This window comes from Nycticebus coucang, chromosome X (genome assembly GCF_027406575.1).
Source record: "Nycticebus coucang isolate mNycCou1 chromosome X, mNycCou1.pri, whole genome shotgun sequence".
Lineage (NCBI taxonomy): Eukaryota > Metazoa > Chordata > Mammalia > Primates > Lorisidae > Nycticebus > Nycticebus coucang.
Window position 1 is genome coordinate 184,846,435 of NC_069804.1, and position 12,787 is coordinate 184,859,221.

Consider the following 12,787-nt stretch of genomic DNA (forward strand, 5'->3'; position numbering starts at 1 on the left):
TAGAAAACCAAATAAAGATACTATTTACAAAAGCATCAAAGAACATGAACTATGTCAAGAAGAACTTAATGACACATCAAAGTACTGGGTAGCAGTACTATGGATTTGTCACCAGTCTGAGTGTGGCTAACTGGGAGTGAAACCAAAAGCCCAGGGAGTAGGGGGGAGTGTGGTCTGGAATTTTAGTTGGATGGTCAAGAACCCAGAGATATAAAGCATTGGGAAAGCTCAAGGCTTTCAAGGAGCTTGAAACAAACTCCACAAGCATAGCCAGAGATCAAACTCCACAAGCATAGCCAGAGATCAAAATGTAAGTCTTTATTACTCAAGGACAACTTGGAATTCAGCAATGCCTAGCTTCATGAGGGTATGTAGTGTGACTCATGATTGTCAATACAAAATAACCATAAACCTGGGCTACTGCCTAGGTTACTTTTGAAGACCCTCAGCTACATAAAACCTTACTTGCTTCTAAAAATGTGAGCCGTATTTTTTTTTTCCTGAAAATGTTTCCCTTACCTCTTTGCCTTGCTCCCAACTTCTTGCCTTCTTGGGGCTTTATTTTTTGTTAGAGACAGAGTGTCACTTTGTTGCCCTCAGTAGAGTGCTGTGGCGTCAGAGCTCACAGCAACCTCTAGCTCTTGGGCTTAGCTGATTCTCTTGCCTCAGCCTCCCGAACAGCTGGGACTACAGGCGCCCACACCAAGGGTGGCGGGCGCCCTACTCACTGAGCCACAGGCACCATCCCTTCTTGGGGTTTCTTACTGTCTAGGTAACATGTGGCTTGGGCCTAGCTGGACCTTGGGTAGTGGACCCTCTGTCATAACCAGTACCTGGGCCTGAGTCTAAGCATGTGGACTCTGAAGCCTGTCTGACCTGGCTTGGGGCCTACCTGTAGCATTCAGTGGTGGCCTGGCTAGCAGGTAAGTCATAACTAAGCTAGCTCACAGGTCTCCAGTAAAGCTATAGACACTGGCCTGAGGGGATGTCTTGCTAGACTTTCTGGGGGATCTCACAACTCTCACTGCTTGCTGTGGACTGAACCACAGGACCATAAGACAGCCATACTTCACTTTTCCAAATTATAAGCATATGGGAGGTCTCTGGACCTCATGTATTTTTGTGCAGAGTGGCTACTTTCTCTTCAGGACTTCAGGAAAGTCCAAAGCAATGGGCTAAGGGTTGCTGCTACAGACCTGAGCTATAGACACCCTGCCTGCCTCGAAGACGAGCTGGCTCCCTGTGGCATCCCATGGCCCAATGGCCCCACTATACTCTTCCCCTGGCCTATGCAGCCAGTGGCCTTTGACATACTTCCCCCAACCCAGAATACTGAACCAATGGCAGGTCTCTTGAGATGTCCTGCCCTATCAGCAGGTTCCATTGAGCCTGGTAGGCTGGCCCTAGCTCCTGCCTGTGCGCACACCCCTACAACAACATGGGCAACAGCTTTCTCTCCTGACAAGGTCCCACCCCATTGCCTGCAGGCTGATGAGGGTTCAATCACCATGAGAACTTCTGACCATGAGAACTTTGACTTCCGGGTTTGAGGGATCTGCCCAGGTGAACAAATCAGCTCTGAAATTCATCACTCTCTTCAGGCCCCTGCCTGTTTTCCTGCTCCAGGCCCAAGCCTATGGAAGAAAAAGAAATGCCACTTAGCAAACAGAAGAAACGCTGAAGCTTGTGGGGTACTCTTAGGAGTTGAGGGTTTCTAGTTCTAAGCAGTGGCTCTTCAAATAGTACCTAAAATGGAAAATTCATGCTGGGCTTCATAGTTTCCAGGAGCATGGTGTGGGGAGTGGGGTGGGCACTGGCACTTCAGGTTAAGGCAAGGTCCTATTGTCTGGGTGTGTCTGGGAGCTGTGACAGGGTCTTCTTTTTTTTTTGAGATAGAGCCTCAAGCTGTTGCCCTGGGTAGAGTACCATGGCATCACAGCTCACAGCAACCTCCAACTCCTGGGCTGAAGCGATTCTCCTGCCTCTGCCTCATAAGTAGCTGGGACTACAGGTGCCCGCCACAACGCCCGGCTATTTTTTGGTTGCAGCTGTCATTGTTGTTTGGCAAGCCCAGGCTGGATTCGAACCTGCCAGCTCAGGTGTATGTGGCTGGCACCTTAGCCGCTTGAGCCACAGGCGCAGAGCCGGGACAGGGTCTTCTTAAGGGAGGTGTAGGGATAGGCTGGGCTTCCACTGTTAGAGGGGGTAGCCTGCCTCATCATTCCATACCCCCAGTGAGTGGGGGCCTGGTTTATCTGTGTAATCAGTGCTCTGCTGTTTGGGGCTGGCCCCAGGAAGTGTGCCTGAGCACCCCAGGGGCTGGCTATCAGGCTGCAGAGGCAAAGTTGGAGCAGTCCCTGGGTACCTGGGAGGGAGCTCGATGACAGCAGCTGGAGGCTGTCCAGGACCCCATCTTCATATAGGGCCAGCTTTTGCACCATCTTCTGTCGGGCTGGGTTGATGACAATGTGTGGTGGCTCCGATGACATAGAGCTGCCCAGGGGTGATCCTGGGGTGGAGATAGCACCCTCTTAGCTGTCCCTGGGAATACCTCAGTGACACTTCCAGCTTCACAAATCTTTTCAGTCCCCAGCCTAACACCTGGCTCTCTGGCTTCAGAATAGAATTCCTTCATGAAGTGTGAGGTCAGGGCCCAGGGTAGGCTGTGCCATGGACCCAGCTCTTGGGCTTCCCTGGACAGAACCAGCCTTGTAGGCTGGGCGTGGTGGCTCATGCCTATAATCCCAGCACTCTGGGAGACCAAATTGGGTGGATCACCTACCTGAGCTCACAGGTTCAAGACCAGCCTGAGCAAGAACAAGGCCCTATCTCTAAAATAGCCAGGCATTGTGGCTGGCACCTGTAGTCCCCGTTACTTGGGAGGCTTAGACAAGAGAATCGCTTGAGCCCAAGAGTTTGAGGTTGCTGTGACCTAGGACACCACAGTACTCTACTGAGGGTGACAAAGTGAGAGTCTATCTCAGAAAAAAAGAACCTGCCTTGTTCCTGGCTTTCAGGTGTGGGATGGGGGAAAAAAAGGTCTGGAAGGCTGGCCTCTGATCCATTGGGAAGGAGAAATAGGACAGCGCTGGCCATCCTTCGTGCCCCTTTCTGTGGCCTCAAGCTTACTAAGGACAGAGTGAGTTGACCATCTGGCCTTTGTTCTCATTTCCCAGAAGGCCAGGGTGGGGAGTGTGGGGGCTGTTGCCTAAGGAAGTCCCTGGGCCCTCTTCTGTCCCTGCAGCTACCTTCCATGGCTGTGGGCCGGAGCCCTGGGCCACTGCCCCAGCTTGACTCTCCAGCAGTATCCCCCTGAATACAGCCAGCCTCCCTGAGGGGTGCTGGGCCTGGCGAGCAGCTTGGGGTCAAGCGCCAGGAGTGCAGGGCAGCAGAGAGGCCGTATACACTCTCGTCGCTCTCCACAGGCTGGTTGGGGCCTTTCTGGAGCTGCTCTGCAGCCTGGGCTGGGGTTCCTGGTGGCACTGCCAGGGGCTGCCAAGGAGCACAACCACTCTGGGCACTGGCAGCAGTGGACACATAGGAGTTCTCCTGTGGGGAAGGGGAGATGCAACTCGTGGCCTCTGGCTGCCTAGGCAGCCCTGCTGCTGCCTGCAGCCTCTCCAGCCTCTCGTACACCTGCAGGGAGAGAAACACATCTCTCAGGGAGAGCAGGGCCAGTGCCCCTGAGTGTGCCAGATCAGGTTGGCCTTGGTCTCAAGATGGTAGCAATGGCCTGGCATTCTGTGGTCAAACCACAGAGCTGCTCTAAGTTGCCTACAACTTGCCCCAGGGCTCAGGCTGCCACCCCAGGCCTTGCATAACTATTCTGGGGGATTCAGGAACCACTGACCTGGCACACCCTGCAGCTGGGGAAGTGCTGTTCCTTGCCCCTTTGTCCTTGCCGCAAGGAATGCTGTGAATCATGGCTACCAAAGCCAAAGACTAAGAATGGCTTCTCTTTCTCCTCTAGAAAGAATTTCACTGCCCTGCTACCTTCAAATGGGATTTTTCTAATACTCAGCCGTTACCAGCCGTGGGGAACAAGGCTGGACAGAAAAGGGGAGATGTAGTGGTACAGTACACTCAGCAGGGGGCGCAGCAGAAGCCCTTTCCTTTTGCCTGAATGAGGTGGGGTCAGAGGTGAGCCCAGCAGAGCTGACTGCCCTGGGTCTCCTCAGTTCAGTGGGGCAGAGCCAAAGGGCAAGAGAGGAATGTCTTGAAACTCATCTTCAGAAAGAGACCTGGCAGGAGCTGTGTGTCGCTTGCTGAAGAGCAGGGCCAGGCATGTGGGGTTTCTAGCTGGCTAACAGGTCCCCCTGGGCAGCTGGTTTCTCAACTGCTTCCTGTCTCCCCAGGGCTACCTGGGTCATGGGGGGCCTCTTCTTGGCCCGGCGGTGCAGGCAGCAGCAAGCCAGCCGCCCCAGCCCCAGGCCCAGCTCAGGTAGGCATGGTCCAGGCTTGGTGTCCAGGTGCTTCTTGTAGATCTGGGTAGAGATTGGAGCAGCCCAAGCATCTGTCGCCAGACCTGCTTTCAGTGCACTCTGGGTACTTTTCAGGGTCACCCCGGCCTCCTCTGCCTCTTCTTCAACCAGGTCTTTCTGTGGGATGGATACTGTGAGCATGGCTACCAGGTAGCCACACCTTCAGGGGCATTCTCCAGGCCCTTGTCACCCAATACTGTTGCCTTCTTTCTATAGTTATTAAACACCCACTGTGTGCCCAGTGCTCCTCCAGGATTCCCTGGGTTCTTGCTTTACAGACCTGACCTCTGGGAGGGTGCAAAGAGATGCCCATAAGCCTACCAACTTGTTAAGACACCCATGGGGCATGTAGTTGGGGCCTGAGCAAGTAGCACTTGGGCTAGGATCTGAAGCCATGAACTAGCCAGAGAGGGCAGAGCCAAAAAGGGGAGTGCCCCACAAAGAGGTATCCTGGGGGTGGAAAAGAAACTAGAGGCCATGTGGCGTTTTAAGGTGGGACAGACCAGGAGGTACTACCAGAGTGGGTGCTGGCTCTTCAGAGAGAGGGAATGCCACAAATACATATGAAGATCCTGAAGCAGGCAGCACGGAGTGCCCCAAGCACAGGGGACCATGGGAGTTGTGGGGTCATGCCATATCAAAGGATTGGGCTTTCACCATAAGAGCAGAGAAAAGGCAATTGGGCTTTCTGAGGCCACTTTGGCTACAGGATGGAGAGCCAATGGGGAAGGGTCCAGAGAAAGACCTCTGAGAAGCTTGGCATGTTTCTCCAGGGCAGCAATGGGAACAAATGCAGAAGGTAAGGAAGGAGTGGCCAAACCCCCACTGTGCTCCCTGAAATACACAGTGCCCTGAGCAGGAGGAGAGCAGCAGGAGGCGCCCGACTCCACACATGGCAAGCAGCAAATGTGGTCTGAGCATGTTCCCAGACAGGAGTCGTGTGAGCACTACGCATGTATTGTTTTGTATATGGACAAACTGAGGCCTAGAGAGGAGCAGGAATTTGCTCCAAGGCCACCATCAAGCGGAGACTAGAACCCAGGTCTCCTTCCAGCCTCTCGACTCATCAGTCTTTGGCAAGCCAGATGGGGGTAAAGAAGTAAGGACATGGTGTGCCCACACCCAGTGCTCACCCACAGTTTGCCCATGGGGGCCTGACTCCACCACTGCCTCCCAAATCCCTGTCCTCTAAGTTCTACTGCAGTACCACTATCAGTGCACTGGGACTGTCCCCCTCCTCCTCTCAGCCCAGTGGAGGCATCCATAGAAGAAAGACAGGTTTCTCCTTGGCAAAGTAAAGCAAACTGCTTAGCGCCCTGCCCACTTCTAAAGATGAGTCAGCAGCAGCAGAGGCTTCTGAGCAGCGCTGCGTGCTCAATCACTGTCCCCTCTCCGGCTATACCTGTTGGCTGCCCTGCCTCAGGAGGCTCACCAAATACTTGGCCTTGGCCCCATGCATCTTCACAGCCCTTTGGCCAGTCAGTGTCTCCAGCACCACCTAGAGAGAGGGCAGGACAGACAGTATAGCAGTGGCTTCTGGACCAGTATCACCCCAGGTCTTGGCAGGAAGAGACATGCAGGGCAGAGGCCTCTGGTGGACAGTGGATTGGGGCTGACAGGGGTATGGCCTTGAGACAGGCAGGTAAGGACCAGCTACAAACAGCGAGAAAGGGCCAAGTGTCATGGGATGGAAGCATAGGCATCTCGGAGGGCCCACGTGCAGAAAAAGATCTCAAAATTACAAACACAAAATAAGTTGCAGGGTGAGGAAAAGAACCGTGCAAGGTATGGAGAGGCCCTGGAGCTGAATCTTTGTCAGCTTCTCACGAGGTTGGCCTCTGACCCCTGCAGAGAATTCTGCAGGACCTCTTGCCTTTGGCTACTTGTGTTTTTTTTCCTCCCCTAAGCCAGTGGAGGGGCCAGCGGCTCACCACCCCAAAGCTGAAGGTATCAGTGTCCATGGCCAGTCTCCCTGTCTTGATGTACTCCTCAGGCAGGTAAGCCAGGGTGCCTCGCACCGTCTGTGTTCGGGCCACTGTGCTGCTCTGGCTAGGGTTGGTCCCTGCAAAGCGGCTGAATCGGGCCAGGCCAAAGTCTCCCAGTTTGGGTATCAGTCTCTCATCCAGAAGGACGTTGGAACTTGGGGAGGGAAGAGAGTGGAGTCAGTCCAGCCCTCACTCCAGCTTGCTCTGCCCCCAGCACCTGCCTGGCTGGGATGAAATTGTACTTGAGGCTGCCAACCTGGCACCTTGCCCACAGAAGGCTGCTGGTGCTGTCTGGGTGTTCCAGCAGCCTGTGGGGCCAGTGGTTCCTGAGGCCCCCATACACAGCTTGTCCTCTGCTCATCAGTGGAGCTGTCCTTGGCTTGTTTCCATACTGTACCATGCTGGGGTGCTCAACACCCCGAGAACCCCCAGCTTTGAGGTCTCAGGCTGTGCCCATCTCCCACATCAGCAGGATAGAGCAAGGTGGCTCTCATGGGGGGCACCTAGTCTCTGTCTTTCCAGCTCTTATGGGACTCTCCTCACCTTTTGATGTCCCCATGGATGAGGCCAGGGATGTCTCGATGTAAGAACTGAATTGCTCGAGCTGTGCCCAGAAGGACTTCTAGTCGCTGAGGCCAGGAGAGTGGGCGGCAGGCCTGGGTCTGGGGTGGCAAAGGGAGCAAAGGGACAAAGGGGAGGCTGGGGGTAGCCATTCTTTGACCACCAACCCTCCCTCCACCTGTTACCAAGTGGCATGGAATAAACCACTTCACTCTTTGGGCCTGTTTCCCCTTCTGGAAAACAAGGACATAGTCTCTTTGACATGCTTTACAAGCAGGTGAAGACTCAGCTGTCCCAGTGGTTTGTAAAGCACTCCAAGGCAGGAAAGTGGCTGGGGAACATGTTCTTGGGGTTTGTGACAGAATCTGATAGGCTTCAGTTCCCAGAGTTTAATCCTTCATCTCTGGGTGGTCAAGAAGTCATCTAAGGCACTCTCGCTACCCTCCCCAACACACATGCACTTAGTCCCTGTGTCTTGTGGGTAACTCACTCAGATGGGGCCAAGTCTAGCATCCAGGTGGTTCAGGCTGCTGACCACTTCCAACTTTGCCTCAAGGGCTATACTGACAAGACCCTTCAGCTACTCTGATAGCAAAAGGGAGAAGCTTGAGTCAATAATCCCCTTTTAGAGGACTGCCAGGGATAGGCCACAGGAAAGAGTTCTGTAGCAAAGAGCTGTCTCATGCCAAAACCTGAGCTAGGCGCTGTGAAGAGACTGGAAGCGCAGGCTCCCAACTGGCAGAATCCAGCCACAGAGGCTAAAAGCCCCTAAGCCCCATGCCTAGCTCTGTCCAGGTACCAAGAGTGCTGTGGGTCCGGGCCAGTGTGCCAGGCCAGGTGTGCCTACCTGGAAGTGGAGACGGTCTTCGAGGGAGCCATTGGGCAGGAAACCATACACAAGGCAGTAGAAGCCACTCTGGGCACAGTAGCCAGCAAAGTCCACGATGTTTGGGTGACGGAACCTGTTTGACAAAGTAGGGCCTGAATGCTCTGGCCGTCCAGTCCCTCCCTTCCAATAGCGAGATTCAGTAGGCAGTCCTTGCTGGTCCCTCAGTGAGGCTGGGCCCAGCAGGCTTCAGGTCCTCGAGGGAGCCAGGTCTTGTGGCATGTCATCCTGGAGCCTGACAGGGCCCTGGTCCAGCCTTCCCTCTGTCCCTAGGCAAGGCTCACCTGGACAGCTGTTCCACCTCTGTCAGGAAGCTCTGCCTCACTGCAGTCCACTCCAGGTCAGCCTCCTGCAGCAGCAGGTGCGGTGGGAGGGTAGGGAAAATGGGCAGCATGAGGCTCTTGCAGCCAAGGCTTGTTAGCCACTTCCAATACCACCTGTCTTGGGCACAGAATTGAGCGACCAGGGACTTCGTACTGGAATCAGAGGGCTAAAGGAGTCGTAGGGCAGCCAAGGAGAGAGACTGGAGGGGGGCAGTGAGGGTGCCTGATGGCCTTGTGGGGTCTCTGCTTGGAGGCAGCACTCACCTCCTTCAGCCTCTTCACCGCATACACTGTGTTCCGCATCACTGCCCGATACACACGCCCAAAGCCGCCCTCCCCAATCTTCAGCTTCTCTGAGAAGTTGTGGGTGCCCTGGGAAATCTCACAGAGGGGCCAGCAGAATGGAGAGGCATGGGCCCCCTGCAGGAGGGACACTGGGCTCTTTGAGCTTGGCTGTAGGAAGAGACCCTGAATCAGGTACAGTCTGGGTCTCCCCCATCTGTCCAGGGCTTCAAGCTCCCCAACCCCAGCTGCCTCCCATCTGACCCGGCTTGGCTGATTGGGGCTCTGCCATGCACCAAAGGCTGAGTTTCTTCTCTTTGTCTCTGCCCTTCCCTGGAGCTAGGGGACACCTACCTGGGTAGAGGAAGGAGCTGTTGATGGTGGTGGTGGCTGGAGGGAAGCAGGGCTTGGGACCAGGCCAAACTCAGGCCCCGAATGGGTCTGGGAGCCTGGAAGAGCTTCACAGACACACCAGTGAGAGGTAAGCAGAGACCAGCAGCAGGGTCTACAGCCCTGGCCATGGTCAAGGTGGCCCTTCCTCAGGTCCCTCACGCCCAACACCAGAGCCCTCTTACCCGGGGAGGGGAGGGTGGAGACTGAGGATGGCAACTTCCGGGGAGTCCAGGTCTCAGCCTCCCGGGGTGCGGAGATGCTGCTGGGCCTTGGGGCAGTGGTGCTGGGGGGCGGGTGTGGGGCAGGAGGGTGCCCTGGGTTCCAAGGAAGGAAGGGAAGGTTGAGACCCCTGTCAGGGTGGGCAGGGGCCCTGGGGGTTCCGCTGCGCCCCTAGTCCCAGGGACTCGGGGCACTTCGGCTCACAGGCTGTGATGATGTCGCGCGCACGGAGCAGCTGCAGGTGCGTGAGGATGTGCACGAGGTCGGCCACGCGGGCATTGCGGTTGATCCAGGGCCACAGCACGCTGGCTGTGCGCTGTCCAGAGCGCTCGCACAGCCGCAGCTCGGTCTGGTCCCGCACTATCAGGGCCGCTGCAGGAGCGAGGGCGTCAGGCCTGGGGGCCCGGGAGCCCGCCGCCGCCCGCCCCCGCCGGCCCGCCCGCCGTCACTCACCGAACTGGCACCAGTCCGCCGGCTCCAGGGCGTCCATCACTTTGTAGAAACGGCACATGACCCAGGGCGGCACCTCGTACAAGAAGTGCTGCGCGCCGGGGGCCGCGGGCTCCTCCGGGCCCGGCCCCCCGGCCATGGCCGCCGCCGCCCGGCCGGGGCCTCTCGGGGCCTCTCGAGGCCGCGGCGGGTGCGGGCCTGGGCCGGCCGGGTCGGCGGACACTGACTCACTTCCCCTTCGAGGCGGCCTCGTGCGACGCCCGGCGGGGCGGAAGAGGCGGTGCCCGGGCCCGCAGCCACCTCGCGCGCAGGCCGGGGCTCCCCTCGGCCACACGGGGGCGCCCCGCTACCCTTTGCCGCGCGGGGGTGGGGGGAAAGGACGCGGGTGGGACCCCTACCCCTCATGTCAGCGCGAGGCCGAGCAGAACGGGTTCCAGGTGGAGGGCCCGTGTGAGTGGGACTCTGAAGGAGTAAAAGCGGCTCCCACACTGGAGACGAAGGGCACAGCAAAGGAACGGGACGTCCCAGGAAGACCGCTCTTGCCAGCCTGCTGACAGTCACTAGGAGGCCCCGTTATTTGGGAGGCAGTGGAGAGTCGGCAGAGTTCAAGGCGGGGCGGGGTCAGATGTGGCTCACAGAAAAGTTCTCTCTCGCAGATGACTCTCATCAGCTGCTGGTGAAGCTGGCTGCATGAAGAAGGGTGTGGAAGCTTGTACACCAGGCCGCCTGCTTCAGCACGCATCAGCAATCAGTAAGTAGCTCTTTGCCACTTTTCCTTCTCTGCTGGCTTGTCCCACTGGCACAGAAACGTGTTGGTTTCTGACAGTGGCCTTGGCATTGCCCTCCTCTCAGCCTCCTGGCTGCCCCTTTCTCTGTCATACTTCTGGCCCTGTGAAGACACCACAGACCAGCAGCCTCTCCTGCCCTACTCCCAGTCTCTCGTGCCTGTTTCCTTGACGCTCTCCACCCTGGGATTGGTTTGGCTTCTTTGGCCATTCCTTTGCTGCTCCCTGGAAGACACCATCTGGCTGTCATCTCACTGAGCATCTTTGGAGGCCACCCCTTCCCACAGGCCCACTGCCCTCACCACGGCCTTACCTTGATGCAGGGGGTTCCTTGCTCCATCTCTGTCCAGAGGGCCTTCCTCGGGCATTCATCAAGCCACCACACTTTCCTGGACAAGTCCTTCCCAAGGTCCCCAAATGTTCCTGTGGAGGCCCAGTTCTTTGGGCCTGTTTACAGGGCCACGACAGCCTAGCCCCTACCTGCCCACCTTGTGTCTAGCTCACCCTCTGCACTCATCGGTAGCTATCAGCCATTGAGAACTGTCCCAGCTGTCCTCCAACGTGGCAAGAATGCTGTTCCCCACAGCCATGAGTTTGCTGTTGCTCTCCCAGCCCTTGTTTATGAAGGTTGAGATTTGGCAGCTGTAGGAACAGTGTCCTGAGCACCCAGGCAGCTGCCACAGCCTCTGCACACTGCACACATCCTCTCCCATACAGTCTTCTAGAACGGGAGCCCCAAGCCTCTGCACCTGACTCCTCACTGCACCAGGCCTCCAGCAGCACTGGGGACTATTTTGTTCCTCCAGCTGGATGCGTGCAGGGAAAGCAACAAGCCTCCTCCCCCAACAGTCTTCCTCTCCTGCTCCACCCTGAAGGCAGAGCATCTCAGCTCCAGCCTTTTCTCCCAGAAACTTAGGGCTGTTTCTAGAAACAAGGTCTGCCCAAGGCCCACAACTGCCCCTGTTGGAGCCTGTTCCCTGAAGCTGCAGCCACTGTAACCACTTCCAAAGGGGTAGCCAACTATGCCCTGAGACCCTGAGGCTCTTCACAGGTATAGCCTTTACTGAGATGTCCTGCCTAATCCCAGCACTCTGGGAGGCCAAGGCGGGTGGACTGCCTGAGCTCAGGAGTTCAAGACCAGCCTGAGCAAGAGTAAGACCTCATCTCTACTAAAAACAGAAAAATTAGTTGGGCATTGTGGTGGGCGCCTGTAGTCCCAGCTACTCAGGAGGCTGAGGCAAGAGAATGGCTTGAGCCCAAGAGTTTGAGGTTGCTGTGAGTTGTGATGCCATGGCATTCTACCCAGGGCAACAGAGACTGTCTCAAAAAAAAAAAAAAAAAAAAAAAAAAAAAGAAAAGAAAAAGAAAAATCGCTGTGCACACTCGTACCACCCTCTATGGAAGTGGGCAGGGTCCCAAGTGTATAGTGCTCGCTCAGACAGGCTCCCTGCATACAGGCTGCACTCTGGAGTCCCTTCTTAGTAGGTGTGTTCACATTTGCACGGCAAACGGCACTCTGAATGAATCCACAGCCTGCTGCCCCATATAGTTCTCTTCTAGCCCAGTACCAATCTGGTGAGATAGCTCCTTATGGGAAGCCAGCGACAACAGGTCCCCCTTTGGACACTCTGTCAGCATGCCCTTGCCTGGTCAGGGAGCCAGGTGAGCAGTCATCAGAGGCCATATGTGGGTCTCATTGGTCTGGAACACAGGAGGAGCCAAGGCCTAGGGCTCTAACAGCACTCAGCGAGTAAGCCCTAGAAGGCACCCTCCTCACACTGGGACAAGGAAGCTGTGCTGCAGGCAGACTCATGCCAGACCCTGCCCTCCACATGCTGGAGCAGCCAAGGAAGGTGCCAGGAAGGCTACTGTGTGAAGTGGGCTTTCCTTTCCTCTCATGGCAGTCCTGAAATTGGCTATCTGGGTTTAGGGGCAGCCAGATGAAATTGGGAAACACACTACCATGTTGTCGTGTGAGCTGGACAGGGGGACTTCTGTCTTATAATGAAAGCCCAGACCTTGAGTCACTTTCACAGAGAGATTTATCGAGAATGCTAACAGCACAGGATACAGTACTTCCCAACAAAAGGTGCAAACGCATCACTTAGAAAGGCATGCTATTTCTTTGCTTTCACATGTATTAAAAAACTTACAAAAATAAAATAAAACTGCGTGCTGCCCATCTTTTCAAATAGTAAAAGAACCTTATGAAAAAATCACTTGATTTTACAACAAAAGACACAAACGGACATTTTTATGTAAATTTATAAGGCAAACTCTTTATATAATAAATAGGTTACAGGGATTCAGTGGGGGGGTGTTTTTGAAACGTATACAGGTACATTCAGACAGGTTTACTGAAATGGTACAAATTTCCTTAATAAATTGCCTTTTGTTTTTAAATATATCAGTGCTTTCAGTT

At 55.5% G+C, this 12,787-nt stretch overlaps 1 protein-coding gene across 1 annotated transcript; it reads right to left on the minus strand.

Annotated features, from left to right (window-relative positions):
* Positions 1 to 557: 557 nt before the first annotated feature.
* Positions 558 to 11,320, minus strand: IRAK1 (interleukin 1 receptor associated kinase 1). Its single transcript, XM_053579361.1, has 14 exons — positions 9,584 to 11,320; positions 9,335 to 9,502; positions 9,094 to 9,225; positions 8,873 to 8,976; positions 8,501 to 8,689; positions 8,198 to 8,262; positions 7,875 to 7,989; positions 7,010 to 7,128; positions 6,413 to 6,620; positions 5,914 to 5,979; positions 4,362 to 4,598; positions 3,249 to 3,636; positions 2,366 to 2,509; positions 558 to 1,634 (listed from the first exon to the last, which is right to left on the minus strand). Exons 1-14 carry the CDS (start codon positions 9,717 to 9,719, stop codon positions 1,573 to 1,575), a joined length of 2,133 nt encoding a protein of 710 aa, XP_053435336.1. The 5' UTR covers positions 9,720 to 11,320; the 3' UTR covers positions 558 to 1,572.
* Positions 11,321 to 12,787: the final 1,467 nt, after the last annotated feature.